This window comes from Eumetopias jubatus, unplaced genomic scaffold, assembly GCF_037043125.1.
Source record: "Eumetopias jubatus isolate StellerSeaLion01/CBP00866 unplaced genomic scaffold, mEumJub1_p1.0 scaffold_14, whole genome shotgun sequence".
Taxonomy (NCBI): Eukaryota; Metazoa; Chordata; class Mammalia; order Carnivora; family Otariidae; genus Eumetopias; species Eumetopias jubatus.
The window spans coordinates 93,368,382-93,387,966 of record NW_028274820.1 but is presented as its reverse complement, the minus strand read 5'-3'; the positions used below and the strand labels follow the sequence as shown (position 1 = coordinate 93,387,966).

Genomic DNA, 19,585 nt, shown 5'->3' with positions numbered 1-19,585 from the left:
CACTCGACACTCATATGATTGGAACACTTGCTTCAATAAGCTTTGAAAGGAATCCACTAAAAGCAGCTGGGCCTGCATCACATTGCTTCTTCCAGATGAGCCCTGTCCTGTAGAATTTTCTGTGGGCGTGTTATCTAACCTGCGAGCGCCATGCTGTGGCCATGAGCCGCACGTAACCACAGAGCCCTTGAAACATGGCTAGTGCAACTGAGGAACTGAATTTTTATTTTATTTTATTTTTAATTTTTTTTTTAGAGGTGGGCAGGGGCAAAGGGAGAGGGAGAAAGAAAATCTTAAGCAGGCTCCATGCCCAGTGCAGAGCCTGATGCAGGGCTCGATCTCACAACCCTGAGATCATGACCTGAGCCAAAATCAAGAGTCGGATGTTTAACTGACTGGGCCACCCAGATGCCCCCTGAGTTTTTATTTTTAATTAATTTTAATTAAATTTAAAATTTTCATGGCTGCTGAATCCGTTGTTAGCACAATTCTGGATCCTCAGGGAGTATCTTTAGAAATGTGGTATGTGAGTGCGTTTGTGTTACGAAACGCTTAGAATAACAGACATCTTTGCCTTACCAGAAAAATCTGTGCTTAATTTCTTTAAGTCCCTCTGTTCCTTCCTTGTCACTTGTCAAGGAGATTGTGGTTCCCTGACGCAATTGCCCTTGAACTTCTTTCCCCAAACATTCCATACTACATTTTATGAAAGCTTCATGAGGAAAAGAAGTTATTCCAAACTTATGTTCCTATTTAGTCTGACCTGGGGAGCCACTGGTGAAGGTTGCTGAGACGGGTATACTCTGGTAACCCTGAACAAAAATGAATCCCATTAAATAAATTCTCTGTGGGCAAAATTGTCCATTCCCTCCTTCATTAATTCACTGGTCATTTATTGAAGACATTATATATGTAAAGCATTTTGATAGCTGTATTCCTTTCCCAGGGCTGCTATAACAAATGACCATAAACTGGGGCAGGGCGGGGCTTAAAACACAGAAATTTATTTTCTCACAGTTCTGGAGGCTTGAAGTCTGAAATCCAGGGATCAGCAGAGCCACGCTTCCTCTGAAGGCTCTAGGAAGGGATCCTTCCTCGCCTGTTCTGCTATGGTCCTAATGTGTGTCACCCCCACCCCCAAACTCATATGTTGAAAACCTCATGTCCGAGGTGATGGTATTCAGAGGTGGGGCCTTTGGGAAGTGATTAGGTCATGAGGGTGGAGCTCTCCTGAATGAGATTAGTGCCCTTATAAAAGAGGCCCCAGAGAGCTTGCTTGCCCCTTCTACCATGTGAGGATAGAATTTGAAGTGGGCAACCCAAAAGAAAATCCTTACCTAACCATGATGGTAGACACTGATCTCAGACTTCCAGCTTCCAGAACTGTGAACAATTAATTTTTGTTGTTTAAGCCACCCAGCATGGTGTTGTGTGATCGTGGCCTGAATAGAGTAAGACATCTCCCTAGCGTCTGGTGGTTGTCGGCAGTCCTTGGTGTTCCTTGGTTTGTAGATATTTCACTCCAGTCTCTGCCTAAATCACACAAGACATTCTTCCCTACGTCTCTAGTTGTCCAAATTTCTACCTTTTTTTTTTTTTTTTAAAGTAGGCTCCACGCTGGGCATGGAGCCCAATATGGGGGTCCAACTCACACCCTGAGTTCAAGACCGGAGCTGAGACCAAGAGTTGGACACTCAACTGGCTGAGCCACCCAGGAGCACCTAGATGTCCAAATTTCTTTTTTTTTTATTTAAAGATTTTTATTTATTTATTGAGAGAGAGAGAGAATGGTAGAGAGCATGAGAGGGAAGAGGGTCAGAGAGAGAAGCAGACCCCTCGCCGAGCAGGGAGCCCGACGCGGGACTCGATCCCAGGACTCCAGGATCATGACCCGAGCCGAAGGCAGTCGCTCAACCAACTGAGCCACCCAGGCGCCCTGTCCAAATTTCTCATAAGGACACCAGTCATATTGGTTAGGGCCCACCCTACTCCAGCATGACCTCATGTTAATTACATCGGCAAAGACCGTGTTTCCAAATAAGGTCACATTCATGGTTACCAGGGGTTAAGACTTCAACATATCTTTTTTTGGGGACACAGTTCAATCCATGACAATAGTACTCTAAGGAATTTAGAAGAAAGGGAAGATACAATCTTTGCCCAAGGGTTTTAACCTCTACAAGGGAAGATAAACTGCTCATGAGGGTTGATGGCGGGTAAGGGCTGCAGGCCAGAGGAGGGAGCCCAGAGCCGGAGAAGCCATGATGGCTGACGGACTTCCATTTTGCCACATTGCCAGAGCCCTGCATGAGTGTTCCTTGTTTCTCTGTGTGCTGTTCCCCATCCAGGTCATCACACAAACAGAGTCTCACCGTCAGCGCCTCCTGCAAGAAGCCGCTGCCAACTGGCATTCCTGGGCCATTAAAGTGCAGAAGATGAAGGCCATTTACCACATCCTGAACATGTGCAACATTGATGTCACCCAGCAGTGTGCCATCGCCGAGATCTGGTTCCCGGTGGCAGACACTGGGCGCATCAAGAGGGCATTGGAGCAAGGCATGGTGAGTGGCAGATGGAGCTGGGGAGGGGACGGGTGCCTCACCTCCAGCCTCAGCAGTGCCTCTGTCAGGCGCCTTTGTCAGCCTCCCACGTCACATGAACTTCCCAAGGACTGTCTCCCTCATCTTCATATCTTCAGTTCTTAATCCAGGGCCGGGCACCTATTAGAAACGCCTTTTCTGGCAAATATTCAACATTTCTTTGATCTTCAGCAAGTGCATGTTGAGCGCTGCTGTACCAATCACTCTGCTGGTTGTGATGGTAGATACCACAGTCAGTGTGACTGTAGGTCCGTCCTTTCCCTCACGGAGGTCACAGCCTGGCTGGAAAGACAAATAACCAGACACCTGTGCTCACTGTGTGCCCACAGCTGTGCTCAGCACTCTGTACCCTAGTTAAGGTCACAGCCTTCGTCCTTCACCTCTCCAGATGGCCACTGGGCCCCAGGAACAGATCTGGGGCTATGCGGACAGAGCAAAGCCCCGCTCCCGACAGACTTTCTAGAAAGGAAGACATATAGTAAGCATGTCCATCACTAATGTGATTTCAGGCAACGATGGTGGTGAGCAGGCAGTAAAGTGAGGGATGGGGGGGGGGATGGGGTGAGGAGGGAGCCTTTGTCCTGATCACCTAGTCACCCTACTGGTGAAGAAAGGAACGGTACCAGACGGTCAGACACACAACAGCTGCCCGCGGACACATGAGACAGACAGCAGTTGGCTAGTCACATATGCTCAGAGCCCGGGGGAAAAGGACACACACACGGGGCCGCATGGGGCCACATGGAGGTGGTACTTGGGGCTCGCACTTGGGGGCAGAATGAGCCAACCGGGGCTATGGGCGCAGCCTCCCACAAGAGGAAGGGGCCCTGGTTTCCATGGGAGGACGAGAGGAGCTCGTTTGAATACACTTCTGGGGTGGCAGGGAGGCGGAAGACTAGGCAGGGTGGTCTGGCCCATGGGGGAGCTAGCTGGGTGGGGAGCCTTTCCTGCTTGGTGGGCGCAAATCTGGTGAGGGCAGAGGAACTCACGGTTTGGCCTTTGGGGCCCTGTGAGACTCAAAGGTGTCAAGGCAGCGCTTGGAATTTTAGGTCTTTTGATACCATTCTAGGGCTGTGACTGGAGAAGGCCCCTCTGAGCAGGTGGCTTGGAACAGGAGCGGGCGGCGGGGTAGGAGGGGGAGCTTTCAGGCCGGAGGGTCTGAAAGAAAGGCCTTGAGGTGGGATTGGACTAGGAAGTAGGGCCTATCTTTATCCCCCTTGTACAATGAGGAAACTGAGGCACAGAAGGGAGAAGTGACTTGACCACGGTCCTGGAGCCAGGAGGCAGGATTTGAAGGTCCCCATGTGATAGTCCAGTAACGACCTAACAGGGCACTTAAGAAGAGCTTGTCACTCAGAATGGGAAGGATGGGGTTGCTTCCTGGAGGAAGTGACGCCTGAGCTGAACCATGGAAGGGGTCAGTGAGCAGGTGACTGGTGGTGGGGAGGGGCGTGTGGTGCAGGCCCACCTGAAGGCCAGTGGCTGGAGAGAGGGTGCAGCCAGTTTAAAGAATGGGAGGAAGATCAGGGAGAGGCTGTAGCGTGGTCCTGAAGGACTTTTAGTGGTGTCAGGGGTCTGATTTTATTCTCATGCCAGAGTGACATGATCCAGTTTGCATTTTAGAAACATTTCAGTGCAGTGTGGACGAGCCTGCGGAGCTATCGGGGAGGTGTCCTGATGCCGGGATCTGAACTAAACGGGGTCATCCTGTCATCACGAAGGAGTCAAACTTCTACAAGGCCACTTCTGACTGTTTCTACAGTTTCTTCAGCCTTCTGAAATGACAAAAGTCTTTTCCAGATAGGAGTAGAAGGCCCTGTGTGGGTAGGAGGTTGAGGGGAGAAGTGTAAGGGGTTAGCTTTCATTAGCATCATCATGAACAAGCAAAAAATACTCTATGCCAGGTGTTGTGTCAGGTGCTGGGGCCCATGTTAAAAACAAAACAAAACACCACAGTCCTTGTTCTTAAGGAGATCATGATCACATAAAGATATATACCAACAGAGTAAGGAACTCCTCCACTTGCTATGTGACGTAGGGGAAGTTACTTAACCTCTCTGGACCTTCATTTCCTCATTAGTCAAGTGGGGCTTGATGGGTAGTTGATACTGACCTCATGGTGGTGTTAGGAGCATTGATGAGCAGTCATTTGGCGGGTGCTAGGTCCCACTGAGTGTGCAGGTGGTAAGTGCTGTTAGACTTTGGAACCACCAGAGGGTTCCTGGAGGGTGAGCCTGGGGAATGGTTCATACCTGGGTAAGATGTCTGGTGTGGAGTCGGCTGGTTTCCATGCAGAAGTACTGGGGATGAAGGTGTGAAAGGAGTCTAAGTCAATATTGGAAAGAAGTCTTGATTACGAGACTGAAGAGTTTTGATTTCACTCTTTAGGTAATAAGAAGCCTTTGAGTAGGAGGGTAGCATGACTGGAGCAGTCCTCTTGGTTTTATTTTATCAAAGGATTTCACTGTCTGGAGTGTAGGATAAACGGAAGGGAAAGAGACAGAAGACGACAGCGAGGCTCGGGGATGGCAGCAAGAAGAAGAGGGATTTGAAAGGGACGAGCAGGAAGATTTGGTGATTGGTTGATTGATTAAACCAGGAAAAGGGACACGTCTGATGATTCCAATGGGTCAGGGATCTGGAGAATGGAGTCTGCCGAAGTGAGGCCAAAGGAGGACCTGGCTTTGGGGCAAGTTGATGAGTTTGGTTTTAGGCTCCTGGATTTTGTGGGGTTGCTGAGACATGAGAGTTTGAAAGCCCAGGCAGACAGTTAAAACAGAATTGCAATTCGGAGGAGGGTCAGGGCCGTTTGAAAGAAGGGGGCAGAATGAGGAAAGTGGATAAACTCTTGAGGGAGTGAGTAGAGAGAAAGGAAAATAGAGGACCCAGAACTGGGCGTAACAGGTGCATTTGCAGGAGCAGGAGAATGGAAATGGCCAGAACTCTACCCGCTTGATGACTTTCCTTTGGGATAAACTAGATAAGTATTAGGAAGGTATTCACTTTTACAGATGTGGTCATGGGTCTCACAGAAGTCAAGAAATTGTTCCAAGTTTACCTTTAAGGGATGGTGCGAATTGGACTGTGATCCACGTGCTGACCCCCAGCTCAAAGCTCTCTTCCTTGCATTTTTTGTCAATGTTTTTTGTAGGAACTCAGTGGCTCCTCCATGGTCCCCATCCTGACTGCAGTGCAATCTAAAGCAGCTCCTCCCACATTTAACAGGACCAATAAATTCACAGCCGGCTTTCAGAATATTGTAGATGCCTATGGTGTGGGCAGTTACCGGGAAATGAACCCAGGTCTGTATGGGTCTGATGCATTGAATAATGGGGAAGCTTGAAAATGAAAAGTGGGTAAGATTGACCCCTTGGGTGGCAGAGGAGGTGAATTGTTGAAAACTGTGAGATCCCTAAAATCTTGTTTGGCTTCCTGATGCCCTGCTTTGTCTTGCATAAATGGCGATTAGTGAAAGATTTGTTCTTTGTCAAGATTTCACCTGTTCTCTCTTAAACCATAGTTATTAGGTAGTTAAATTCAGTTCTTTTTCCCTTACCAATTCAGTGAGGGTCATCTCTCAACATCTTCATAGAGCTGGAGCTGTTTTGTGGGTGAGATGAGAACACACAGGACGTGGAGTCAGAAGACTGGATTCTTAGTGCCATAAGCTGTGGGATATGGTTGCCTGGTTTGTAAAAACAAAGGGGTAGACCAGCTGCCCTCCAGTCATGTCGTCCACAGTGCTTTTGTCCAGCCTGCGTCCTAATCTTGGGACCTGTAATGCAGGGGCCCCATAGGTTGGGTGTCCTGTGAGTAACTGCTGGAGGTGCCTGGTGCATGTGAACGCTGGAGAAACAGGCAAAAAGTGGTAGTGGAAGAGTATACAAAACACTCAGAGATAGAAAACTGGTTTTATTGTTATTTATTTTTTTAGAGTGGGGAGGAGGGACAGAGGGGAGAGAGAGAATCTTAAGCAGGCTCCATGCCCAGCTGGACTCCAGGCTTGATCTCAGCATCCCGAGATCATGACCTGAGCTGAAATCAAGAGTTGGACGCTTAACCAACTGAGCCATCCAGGCGCCATCCCGCCCCCGAAAAGTGGTTTTAAAACCCATTAAATTTTGTGATTTTGGGCAAGTCACTTAACTGCTTCAAAACTCAGCTCATTTGTAAATGGGGAGTAATAATGCTTATTTATTGATGAGCTGATGTATGTGGGAGCTAAGCATGTGTTGGGGTTGGGGATGGGGAGGGAAGACAGAATTAGGAAGATACAGGGCAACCAGCTTGTGGGGCATGGAACATGATCGACAGATCTTTGATGGGGGCCCAGTGGCTGTGGGAAGGACTCAGGCTGCTGGGGGTCTCATCTCTACAGCTCCCTATACCATCATCACTTTCCCCTTCCTGTTTGCTGTGATGTTTGGAGACTGTGGTCATGGGATCGTGATGCTACTGGCAGCACTTTGGATGGTCCTTAATGAGAGACGCTTGCTCTCCCAGAAGATGAACAATGAGGTGGGTGTCCATCGAATATCTTGCCTCATTTCCTTGAGGTTGTAAGTAGAATATGAAAAATGTGTATGTTGTTTTCACCATAGAAACAACCTGTTTTATGAAAAGCAAAAGATAGAGAGTAAAAGAGGGCCAAAATTCAACACAGAAATTCCTGCCCAAAGCTCAAATGCTTTGGCTGGTGCGGTACGGTTCCTTTCAGCATTTTTTTTTTTTTTTTTTTTTTGTACATTGCTTGACCAGGCATTGATCTTATTTTTAAGTTTTTTTCCCCACTATTGATTTTTTCCCCCTTTGGTTATAAAGACAATATATGTTTATTTTAAAAATGGGGAAAATACAATTTAACTTCCTAGAGAAAAATCACAACTAATGTTTTTATGTATCTTTCCATTTTTTTGTGTGCTTATACACAAATAAACAATTTTTAAAAAACTGGGATCAAATAGTGCATTTTAATTTGTGGACTTCTTTTTTTTCCACTTAAAATATCACAAATATTTTTTCCAGGGCACCTGGGTGGCACAGCTGGTTGGGCAAACTGACTCTTGACTTCAGCTCAGGTCATGATCCCAGGGCCCTGGGAACAAGCCCCACATTGGGCTCTGTGCTCAGCGGGGAGTCTGCTTGGGATTCTCTCTCTCCCCCTCCCTCTGCCCCTCCCCAGCACACATGCTCTCTCTCTCTCTCAAAAAAAAAAAAAAATCACAAATATTTTTTCATGGCAGAGCCCTTCTCCCACAATCAGCCCATGACCATTGTTCTTATGAAACACCAAGAAACCCTGAATATTGTGTCTTCACCTTGACACTTGAAGTGTCCACACCTTCTGTGAAGTGCCTTCTCGGTGTTGTGAAGGTTGAGACAACTCAAGAGTCTGCAGTGTTTCAAAGTTAATTAGTTAGGGTCACTTTATGTTCATTTTAATACATTTTATAAGCCGGAAACGTGCCTTTCACTGTGTTCTGCATTTTAAGAATATCTGCAAACTTTTATTACAAGTTGTCTTAACTAGAGCTAGTTCAATGATGTCACAGTGGGTTAATCATCAGCAAAGTTAGTGGGAAAATCCACTCCTGGCCGATATAGTTTTGCATGACCAGCCACTTTAACAGCTGTAGTTGCCTGTAATAAATATTCCAAGTCTCAAAGCTAAACTTGAGCAGGTCTGAGAATGATCAACACACATCATTCAGTATTATAGAAACACTTGACTCTCCTTAGTGGATGTGCTTAGACAGAGACTCGATTTTATAATGACAAGACCCAAAATGAGTGTAGATTTGACTTGCAATGAAATTGAGCCGCCGTGGGAGTCCAGCTCCGTGCTTGTCTTCTAGAAGCACTTGAGACAACACCTGCCCACCGTCACGTCCCTTCCCTGACATGTGAGGCCTCAGTTTGTGCTACAGTTATGTTTTCTAACCAATGATCACTTCAAGAATATGGGGCTTATATGGTTTTACTTCCATAGTAACAATTTCTGGTCTAGGACTCTTCTGATTCACGGATATAAGCTCAGGAAAATAATGATGTGCGTGTGCTCTATTTGGACCGCTTTGATGTTGCCTCGTCCCATGGCCTCTCTGTGTAGGGCCTGTGTGCCTTGCTGGGGCTATCCCAGTGGTGCTGGAGACATCCCATAACATACTTCCCACCCCGGGGTCTGGTGCTGAGCCCACTGACGGTCATCTCCTCTGTCTTCCTGAGGCCAGATCTGGAACACCTTCTTCCACGGACGCTATCTGATTCTCCTCATGGGCATCTTTTCCATCTACACGGGCTTGATTTACAACGACTGCTTCTCCAAGTCTTTCAACATCTTCGGCTCTTCTTGGAGTGTCAGACCCATGTTCAGAAATGGCACATGGAAGTAAGTTTACAGACAGACATGGGTCCGGGGGGGCCTCAGTGGTGGATTTCATGGCCAGGAAATCTGCTCAGAGGTGTGCCCACAGATCCAACAAAGAATTCCATTTTATCTCCTGAGCGAGAGACCTCAAACCAGTCCCTCAGTAACTGGACTAGAAGCACTTGAGACAACACCAAGAACTGTAATACATGGAAATAGTTTTTTTTTTTTAATTTTTTAAAGATTTTATTTATTTATTTGACAGAGAGAGACACAGCGAGAGAGGGAACACAAGCAGGGGGGGTGGGAGAGAGAGAAGCAGGCTTCCCGCCGAGAAGGGAGCCCGATGCGGGGCTCGATCCCAGCACCCTGGGATCATGACCTGAGCCGAAGGCAGACGCTTAATGACTGAGCCACCCAGGTGCCCCTTGGAAATCATTTTAAAATTTCAATTAAGTATATATCACGGAGTGCATAGCACTACGGCAAGAGCAAACGGTGGAGCGGATGTCAACGGGTATCAGTTTGTATAAATGGTTATCATCTTGGTATCAGTCACAGAAGCCAAGTTCCCTGGAGGAGAAGGAGGCCTTTGAAGCATGCCTTGTTCTGTCAGGGAACTGGAAACAGTGAAATTAGGCATCCAGGGGCTGAGGAGAGAAGGCTGATATGGGTGTTGAAGTATATATAAATGATTGATTCCCGGTGTTCAAGGTCCCAGACTCATCTGAAGGGCATTTTCTTTGACGGTTTCAGAGCATATTGATTCAACGTCGAACACAAAGGAGGGGGTGGCTAGTTTTGCAACAGCGGTTCCCTGTGTTTGGTGGGCAGTGCAGTGAGGAAGGCAGGTAGGGCGGCATGGGCGTGGGGGGTAGCTGGTGAGGACATGGCTGCAGAAGAGAGAGACCTGGGAGCTCTCTCGATGCCCACCAACCACAGCTTGGACGGACAGTAAGAGTGCGGGTGACGGTGTCATGGAGGTTCGGTGCATCTTTTTGGTTTCTCTGCTGGGTCCAAGTCCCTTGTGGTAGAGGACAGTTTGTTTATTGTTAAACAAACAAACAATAAAATTAATTAATGAATTAAAATGAATAAAACATTTTCCAGAATTACAGATGGCTATATTGACAAGGGTTTTTGTTTTTGTTTTTGCTTTACAATTAGTACCCTGAAGAGATGCCTAGGAGAACAAAGCTTTCATAAATTTAAAGGCAAATTACTTAGATTTGCTCTTTAGATTTAAACTCATAAGTAAAATGATTGACTGGGAAACATGTTAAATCAGCATCATTTCACCAAACCACCAAGATGAAATCTAATTTGCCCAGGAGTGTGATTGGGAGAGGTCCGAGTCAACTGGCTTTTTGCGATTCTGCAAATGTGGGCTGGGATGTTCTTTCATGCACATAAATGACCTCTGGCTCAATTCAAGGCTCTTGGAGGCCAAGCCCAGTCTGAGGGACGCTCAGCCACGTGCCCCGGCATTGATTATATGAAGTGGGACCTCATTAACAGTGAGACAAACGAAAATTGACGTCATCCATCAGATTGGCAAAGGACACAGCAAGCTGATTTTGGTCACGAGTCACAAGCCAGGTCTTGGGTCTTGCTTTCCCTGACAACTGACTAGGGACACTGTCACAATACTTGTCAGCCCAAGACCCCCAGAAACCTGCCTGTCATCCCCCAAAATTGAGGTTATTGACTCAGGGAATGTGGTGTGCCAGTGGGGAACTTGAGCATCTCAGCAAGAGGGTGTGGGAAAGGGCTTACAGGGTCTGGCTCCCCAGAGGATGAGGGCAACCTTTGGTCATTTTTGTGGTTTGGACATTGTCCTTGCTTTGGTATGTCCATATTTTGATATCAGATATGACTGTGGATCGGTCTTGTTTGTGTCTGGATCCAGCACGGTCACAGGGTGGCTTTGTCTGGTGTTGGTGTTCTGTGAACTTGTTTACATTCAACAACAGATAGCATGACTTTGCTGTGGCGGCCAGCTCACTCCCTTCAGGGGTGGCTTTCTCCTTTGTCCACACACAAACAAATCTCTGCTAATTCAGTGCAACCATTTGCCGTGAGGCATGCCATTAGCACGGGGGTGTCTGTGTCTGAGATGGCCAGTCAGGGCCAGTTGTTTCCACTGCATCTGGAGGGCCTGATCAGCATGATCGGGCTACCTGATTCCCTGGCTGCTACTCAATACTCTCCAGTGCCTCAGTTGTAGGAGGGAGGGAGTATATTCCTAGGTAGCCAGCCGAAGTTGCCAGAACTCTGTTCCTCATCATTTCACTACTCCTTCTTGGCTCCTCTGTAGATGTGTGCTCTGTTAAACAAACAAACAAACAAACAAACAAACAAATACCCATAATGGTCTTGCAGAGATAGTAAGAAACTCCTACCCACTGACGTCCATGCTTCTGGGCAAAGTTGGGAGACTGATTTAAAGGGATTCAGTGGAATTTTGAGAGCTAAGTTTCACAGAGATTTAGGGTCCATGGGTGAAAGCCAGTTCATTCCCCCAGGATGAGCTCACGTGCTCCCCGAGGAGGTTTCCCAGGCTTGTCCTTGTGTTGAGATTTGTTTCCTCTATGCTCCTTCATCCCTAGCCCGACTTCTTTTCTGATGTGGTATAACTGTTTTTCTTTACAATACTCCACCCGGGTAGGAGCCCTTTGGAGACTCGACATTTCAGAGGCCGGATGGTCATGTCTGTAGCCTCAGCATCTGGGACGATACTTGGCACACAGGAACCATTCATGGGATGATTGAATGAGCCAAAGGATGAGTTGCACCAACAGTGAGGCTTTGATTGGCTTACAAGTTCATGACCAAGGACACTATTGTATATTTTTTCTACCTCTGGTTGATCATTGGTTTTGTTCTTATTTTTCCTTTCTCCCACTGTAGCACATACGTAATGGAAACAAATCCATATTTACAGCTGGACCCAGCCATTCCGGGCGTGTACTCTGGAAATCCGTACCCATTTGGGATTGATCCGGTAATGTCTTCTTGGGTTAAATATTTATTATGTAAAATGTCTTGCTGAGGAGATCTCTAGGTAGAGGAGGAGAAAGTGCCAGAGACTGTCAAATCAACACATTTATGCTGAGATAGAATTACATATTCTGGAGGTTTTATGACACTGTGCAGGACTCAAGTAAATGTCCTACCTGTACCCTTTACCTAGCTCGTGGTTCATTTTCCATATCGTTGCTCAAACATTCTGCCTCTTTCTCCGGTAACTTATACCCCTGATGGCTAATGATTGCTTCTTTCAAAGGCCCTTGGTTGCCTGGAAAGCATGCATACTAGAGGAGTTATTTAGCATCCCGATCAAGTTGCCTACTCTGGCTCTTTCTTGCAGTGAGTAACATCTCCCTTTTCCTAGGAAAGTGTGGATTTGCTCTTATTTTTGCTTTATTTTACCACAGAGAATTGATATAAGTTTTTTAAAAAAGGTATGATTTAACTTTTATGTGGTTGTTATAACTATCTCAGTTGGATTTGAGCCCAAGCAAAACAGAGGCGCTTCCTGGCGTAGCCTTTTAGGTATAAAGGGATTTCGAGAAGGCTCCCATGCCTGTTTGCTTAAAGCCATGTACACATGATGTCCCAACACATAACCGCCACCAAGTGGCAGCCTTGTGCGCCAGATGAGCTTGAGCGGGCTAGACCCGAACTTGGCAAATGCCGTCAATAAATGTTTCTTCTATGCTCTTTTTGTGGGAGAGGTCCTGGGACCTCAGTTTTGGTTGCTGACAGTCGAGAGTGAACAGTACCGGCCCTAGAACTGTACTCTCCTCTCTATGGGTCGTCTCTTCTGCAGTTTCTCTGAGTCCTCCCGCCGCTGGTCTGCCTCCCATCCCTTAGAAAGATGGAAGTGCATCTCCCAGGACTTGTTTATATTTGCCACGCGGAGGCACTTGGAATTTAAGCTTTATCAAAAGAGGTGGAGTCCTTGGAAGCTTTGTTGTAAACTGCAAAGTGCGGAAAACAAATGCAAGTTGTTATCTTTGTGGACTGAGAGGCTTTTTCTGTGGTCCAAGGAATTTTCATGATTAGCCAGGAGGCAACGGAGGAGTATAGAGGGGGCTGATCCTAGGGTCTGGTTGACCTTCCTTTCCTTTGAACCTCTTTGCCTCTACTGTCCTCTCTTCACTTCCCAGCCCACCCCTGACCTATCAGCAGATCCTGCCTGCCCAGTTCTGCCCCTCAGACAAAGGACAGTATAGTCACGGCTCAGAACCGACTGGGCTGGAGTGTCTACTGTGTAGGCAGTTTTGTCTGCCTGCCCACCAGTTAGAGAGGAAGGAAAAAGGGGAGGGTGGAAGAGGAGTGGGAGGGTGAAAGAATTAACTTTTTTCCTGGTAGCAATTATTTTTGAAATTTTTTGAAATTTCTGGCCTTTTTATTACAAAATAAGGCATATATGAGATTAAAAATCCATATAATACAAAACAGTATAAAAAAAGAAAGCGTTCTCTCTCCTATTCTGGTAATTCTATTCCCCAGAGATACCCCCTTTAACAGAACATTTCTGTGCCTGTGTCAGCACTTATCTATTTTTTAAAGATTTCTTTTTTTTTTTTTAAAGATTTTATTTATTCATCTGAGAGAGAGCACGAGGGAGAGCTGAGAGCACAAGTCGGGGGGAAGGGGCAGAGGGAGAGGGGGAATCAGACTCCCGGCCAAGCAGGGAACCTGACTCGGGACTTGATCCCAGGACCCTGGGCTCATGACCTCAGCTGAAGGCAGACGCTTAACCGACTGAGCCACCCAGGCGCCCAAAGATTTATTTTTTTCATTTTAGCAAGAGAGTGCGCATGTGTGAGCAGGGGGAGGGGCAGAGGGAGAGAAACTCAAGCCGACTTCCTGGAGCCCCACCTGGGGTTTGATCTCATGACCCCGAGATCATGCCCTGAGCCGAAATCAAGAGTTGGTTACTCAATGGACTGAGCCACCCAGGCGCCCCAGCACTTACTTCTATTAATGAAGGGTTGGATTTTTAACATAATGTAAATGTCTACAGATGCATTTATTGACATGTGCGACATCTTTTTGCGAATCAAATCACAAAAATATTTGGCTGTCAGAGCTGAGAGGTCTTTCTAAAAGTGTTTGTAGATATTTTGTAATAAATGAACATAACAAAATGGTTAAAAGCCTATGCCCTTGGATCAGACAGCCTGTGTATAAATCTTGCCTTTTCTATTTCCTTGCTATGTGGTTTTGAGCAAGTTAACACCTCTGTGTCTCTGCAAAATGGATATGACAACAGCTCTAACTCACTGGGTTGCTCAGAAGAGTAAATGATTTTTATGCATAAAACACCCAGAAGAGAGTCTGGTACATAAATAGGGTCAATACCCCATATGTCATGGTATTATTTCTTCCTTGGTGTGTAAAGAACTCAATCTTCCTGAGATAGAGATAAATTCTCTTATGTGTAAAACGGGAATATTTATATTTATATCATAGGGTTTTTGTTAGAATTAAATGAGATAGCATATTTAAAGAGCTTAGTATGTGCCTGGTACTCAATTTTTAGTTTATCAGATTTGGCTGGGTCTACAGTGTGCTGGTAAACCTGTCCTAACCATGTTGAATGATCCTGTTGGGACTGGCCAAGCAGGCAGGCAAAGGGAAAAGCAAAGGGTGGAGGACAAGCCTGGTGTTGTTGAAATGCCAGCCAGATGGGGGAGGTAGAGAAGATGCCCCTGGTGTCTGGACACCTGTTACTGGAGACCCTTTGCCTGCCTTCCTAGCAGCCTTCTTAGTGGTTGGCCAGCTTGTAGCTTCTCAGGACATTTTAAAGAGAGAATCAGTGAGATATGGTTCCTGCCTGTATGTGTGCATGGGGTGGGGGCAAGGTACCTTTGTCTTGAGACTGTGCCCAGGGGGTGCTTTGAGCCCTTAACAGAAGCAAAGTAGTTTGGAGGAGGAAGTCATTTTAGGAGGGAAAATGAGACAACCCTTGTAGCTCTGTTACCTTTGAGATGCGGTATAGCAAACCCTTACATATGTCTAGCAGGCAGTTTGGGGATGTGTCTAAAGTTGAGGAGGGGTTGGAGGTCAGAGCAAAGACTTGAACCATTTACTAAGAGTAGGAGTGGAGACCATGGGACCATTAGCTAGAGTACGACCCTGACCAGCCCCCTAGCCCCTCTGAGTGCTTGCTCTGTGTGTCAGTCTTGTTAGGAGGGCAAGGACACATGTCCCTCCCTTTGCAAGCCTGGCAGCTGTGTTTAAAACAGGGACCATGGAGAAGGCAGGGACCATGTCTGGCCCTAGTGCTAATAAATATTGGCTACAAGAGTGGTTTCTAGAGATGGACCCAGGAAAATTCTTTGTAAAGTGAGGCACTATAGAAATCATAGTAAAAGGTGGTATTATCAAGAAGGGATTGGATACGTTCATGGGCCAGAAATCTCCACCACTAAGAAGTGGAACTGAGGCAAGTTTGGAAGCTCTCCACAATGTTTCAGAATGTCTATTCCCTGAGTAGGAAAAATCACGTAGGATTTTCTTTCTTCTGGCCACTTGATATTTACTAATGTACTGATGGTTCTGACACATTTGTCATTAGAGTTGCATTGATAAGGGGTTTCTTCCTTTTCCTTTCCTGAGCCTAGAATGCATGCGTTGAACGGGATCAAAATCTGAAAATGTGGTCCCTACAGTGACTTCCTCAGGAGAAGTCCTGCTCTTGCCCCCGATAAAACTTCTAGACTCTGGTCTCATGCCTTTCTTGTCACGTTTCCCATCCAGATTTGGAACTTGGCTTCAAACAAACTAACATTCTTGAATTCCTACAAAATGAAGATGTCAGTCATCCTGGGAATTGTCCAGATGGTTTTCGGTGTTATTCTCAGCCTTTTCAATCACATGTAAGTTTTCATGATTAACTTGCTGCCTGTTGGTCTGACCCTGTCGTTGAAGAGCAGGGACAGCACCACCCATGTGGCCCCGTGTCCCTTTGTGCAAGAGTTTCCTTCTTCCTACGGGGAGTGCTTTGCCATCCATGTCTCTTGGCTTGAGCCAGGACAGGCTGGTTTGGCAGAAGTGGGACCTCTGTTTCTCCTGAGCTGGGTCGCTCAAGTAGGAGTGTTCCTTTCACCTCAGAAATATTTGAGGGTTCAGAAACAGACTGGCAAGCCCATAGCACCTTGGGTCCCCCAACCTGAAAGGTCTCGGTCACTGCCATATCTAGGATTAGCTCCCACCAGTGGGCAAATGGAGAGGTACGTACACTGGGGCCCCTGTGCCCTCAGATTCTCAATTCCCTTTGATGTCAGCAGCCTCTCACTTGGGCTGTTCGTGTCTTATCTTTCCTTTCCTTGTATCAAGCTGCGTCTCGGAAAACTTCTCAAACCTATTTTTCTAAAGGCGACAATGTATGAAAACATGGAAAGTTGAATGTGGAATGTGCAATGTGGAAAACATGGACTCTTAAGCTTCCCCCCAAGAAGCGACCCAGACCACTTCTGTTCCCATTGGCCAGAGCCAGCCCCGTGGTGCCCCCTGACCTGAAAGCTCATACAAGTGCAGATCTATTCGAAAAATCAGATATAGTTAGTGGGCCAACTAGTGACGATTAGTGACCAGTGACCCTGGTACCAGTGACCAGTGACCTCTGCCTCCCTGGAAGAGCCACAAGAATTAAATGAGAGGTAATCCCAGAAAGTATTTTCTGGAGCAGTCTATCATTGGTTTCAGTGTGTGTCAGGCCGGCCTCACCGATCCAGGGATCCTGTTTTATCGTGAGATCTCCCTTTTCCCTCAGATAACTCTTGCAATTAGCAAAGGGAGTGGGGACCCTTTCTGACATTTTAACTTGGGGGCCACCAACTTAGCCTTGTGGGACTCTCTCTAGAACTTAGAGCAGGAGTCGGCAAACTCTTTCTGTAAAGAGCCAGAGAGTACGTATTTTAGGCTCTGGAGGCCAGACGGCCTCTGTCGCAACTACTCAGTCCTGGCGTTGGGGCATAAAAGCTGCCATGGATAATCTGTCAACGGATGAGCGGGTCTGTGTTCTAATAAAACTTTATTAATGAACACTAAAATTTGAATTACATATAATTTTCACATATCATAAACTATTGTTCTTTTGAGTTTTTTGGTCAACCATTTAGAAATGTAAAAATCATTTTCAACTTGTGTTGAATGGGCTCAGTTTGGCCCCCAAGCCTTAGCGTTCCAACCCGTGTCTTAGGAGAAAAAGCCTCCTAGTCGCCCTTCTATATCTTTGGGCCCTTGGTGGTGTTGGTATGAACTAGGTGTGCAGGTCAAACCACCAGCTCTCCCTGCAGACCTGCCCTTTGCTTCAGACACTACCTTCCAGACCCTGGTTCTCTTGAATCCGTCCTTTCTCCTTTTCCCATCCCTGCATAATTGCTGCTTGCTAAGAAGTAGATGCAGTGTGCGAAAAATGAACATTTTGTGCTTTGGGGCGAATAATTAGTTCCTGATATTCGCTCAGTGTTCTCTCTCTCGTGTGTGTTTCCCACCCCCAGATACTTCAGAAGAACTCTCAACATCGTTCTGCAATTTATTCCTGAGATGATTTTTATCCTGTGTCTCTTTGGATACTTGGTTTTCATGATCGTTTTCAAATGGTGCCACTTTGATGTCCGTGCGTCCCAGCATGCCCCTAGCATCCTCATCCACTTCATTAACATGTTTCTGTTTAACTATGATGACCCTTCCAATGCACCCCTGTACAAACATCAGGTATCGATGGGGTTTTTTTTTCTTCTTTTATGCACTTGATAACGTCACATCTCTCTCACAGTCTTGAGTATTGCAGGGAATAGTTATTTGCAAGACTGAGCCACCCTAGCACCCACTCAAGGTTGTTGACACCTGGACGTCCTCACTGAAGACATGCCGTGCCCTCCTGTGGCTGCTTGTGGCCTCATGCCTTTGAGTCCTAGCTGTGTTCGCCTCCTCTATAGGAGCAACAAAATTAGAAGAGAAGATGCCTTGTGGCAGGGCATTTTTTATGAAAAATAAAGATAATTCAGGTTTAAGATAATAATCAGAGAAGACCTATATCTCTGAAAGCTCTTTTGAGGTAGCCCACTTCACTGTTGTAATGTTTTCGCTATACCTCCGTGAATGGTATACGAACCACCCCTAGACTATAAGCACTAAATGAACATATTTGGAAGGTTCATTTACTCAGTGCCGGCGTTTGAATGAAAGTTCACTTGGATTTCCCGAGGAAGTCTTCTCTTTTAGGCAAAGGACTCAGACTCACCAACTATTTCACGCGCTACCTCCTTTCATAGAGACTAAAGTCCTCACCTGGTTTGGAATATGCACTGAACTTTGCACAGTGAATGGTTCTTCCAGCTCTTTTTCCCCCTTCAAAACCCTTTTTGGGAGTTGGCTGGTTTCCCTGTGCCCTGGTATGAAGATGCATTATCCTGACACAGTTTGAAGTTTCCATAGCCTCATTTTGGGGTCATGCAGCTGGAAGAGACGATGTAAGTTGATAACCCAGCCCCTTCCCAACAGTGCCATGGCCATCGTGGTGCCATGTTTGAATATCAAAGAAGAAGAGCAACAGATAAATATAAATCTCTGGTTGCTGTGTACATCGTGAGGTGGAAAACCTTGCATAAAGATGGACAAATGGCGATGAGGTAGCGCAGGAAGCTAGAACTGGCAAGCATGGTGTGTTTCTGAGGCTCCCTTCCCTCTTCTGAGCGTTTCAGAGTGGAGGAAAGTAGAAGGAAGACTGAGGGGCTAGGATGTCCCCACTGTTAGCAGGGTGAATCTTATTACGACCGGCATAAAAATCGTCCCCTGGCATTCACTGAGAGCTTGGCCAGAACAGCAGAAGAAAAGTGAAGGTCTAAGAAACATTTTTCCTTACCCCCTCGAGCAGCCAGTGTCCATGCCTTTTAGTAGCTCTGACTAAGCCTCCCCGGGCTTCCTGGTTCTTTGACACAGCAGCTCTGGGTCCCTCCTCCAAGTTGGTGACTAGGGGTTTTATAATAAGAGGTAGGGGCATGAGGATGTGAGAGGAAATGTGTAGCAGGATGATAAGGTGGGACAAATTCTGGGTTTCAGCAGAAGCATCGAGACCGTGGTTGCCTCAGCCCAGAGGGAGCTGTGAGGGAGACAGCCAGGGAGAGTCCAACATGGCTACCTCAGAGCCTGGCGGGTGACTCACCCACAGCAAGAGCGTGAGGAAGCTTTTTTTTTCTTATTGAGAAGAAGTTATTTTTCTTTTTTGAAAGACAGAGAGCAACAGAGCACAGATAATTATCTAGTCCTGGGAATATACAATTGCTAATTGAGATCATCTTTGTCACTTCAAGGGACCCAAGGGGTTTTGGCTACTGTGGAGTGACCAGTGAAGTCATGGGGCCTGCCACACTTTTCATGCAGGGCCAGGGGCTGACTATTCCCATGGGACAAGGGATAAGTAAAGTTGCCCTTATTATGTGCCTTGTGAGTACTTCTTGTTCACCTGTGGGGTGGGTGGATAGCAAGGGGGTACTCAAAGAGTAAGGAATAAGATAGTGAGTTTCCAGTGCCCACTCTGGATTGACGCTGGGCACCACTGGACTGCAGTGGGAATACTCCAAGATGTAAAGGTGAA

General features: G+C 46.5%; 1 protein-coding gene across 1 annotated transcript in view; it reads left to right on the top strand.

The window, feature by feature from the left end:
- The window catches only part of ATP6V0A4 (ATPase H+ transporting V0 subunit a4), a 52,747-nt gene that overhangs the window by 12,537 nt on the left and 20,625 nt on the right, over positions 1-19,585 (top strand). The window contains exons 9-15 of the mRNA XM_028106357.2: positions 2,349-2,561; positions 5,752-5,902; positions 6,979-7,118; positions 8,831-8,988; positions 11,878-11,971; positions 15,742-15,860; positions 17,487-17,703. Coding sequence (XP_027962158.2) covers positions 2,349-2,561; positions 5,752-5,902; positions 6,979-7,118; positions 8,831-8,988; positions 11,878-11,971; positions 15,742-15,860; positions 17,487-17,703 — 1,092 coding nt within the window. The remainder of the gene's footprint in view (positions 1-2,348; positions 2,562-5,751; positions 5,903-6,978; positions 7,119-8,830; positions 8,989-11,877; positions 11,972-15,741; positions 15,861-17,486; positions 17,704-19,585) is intronic.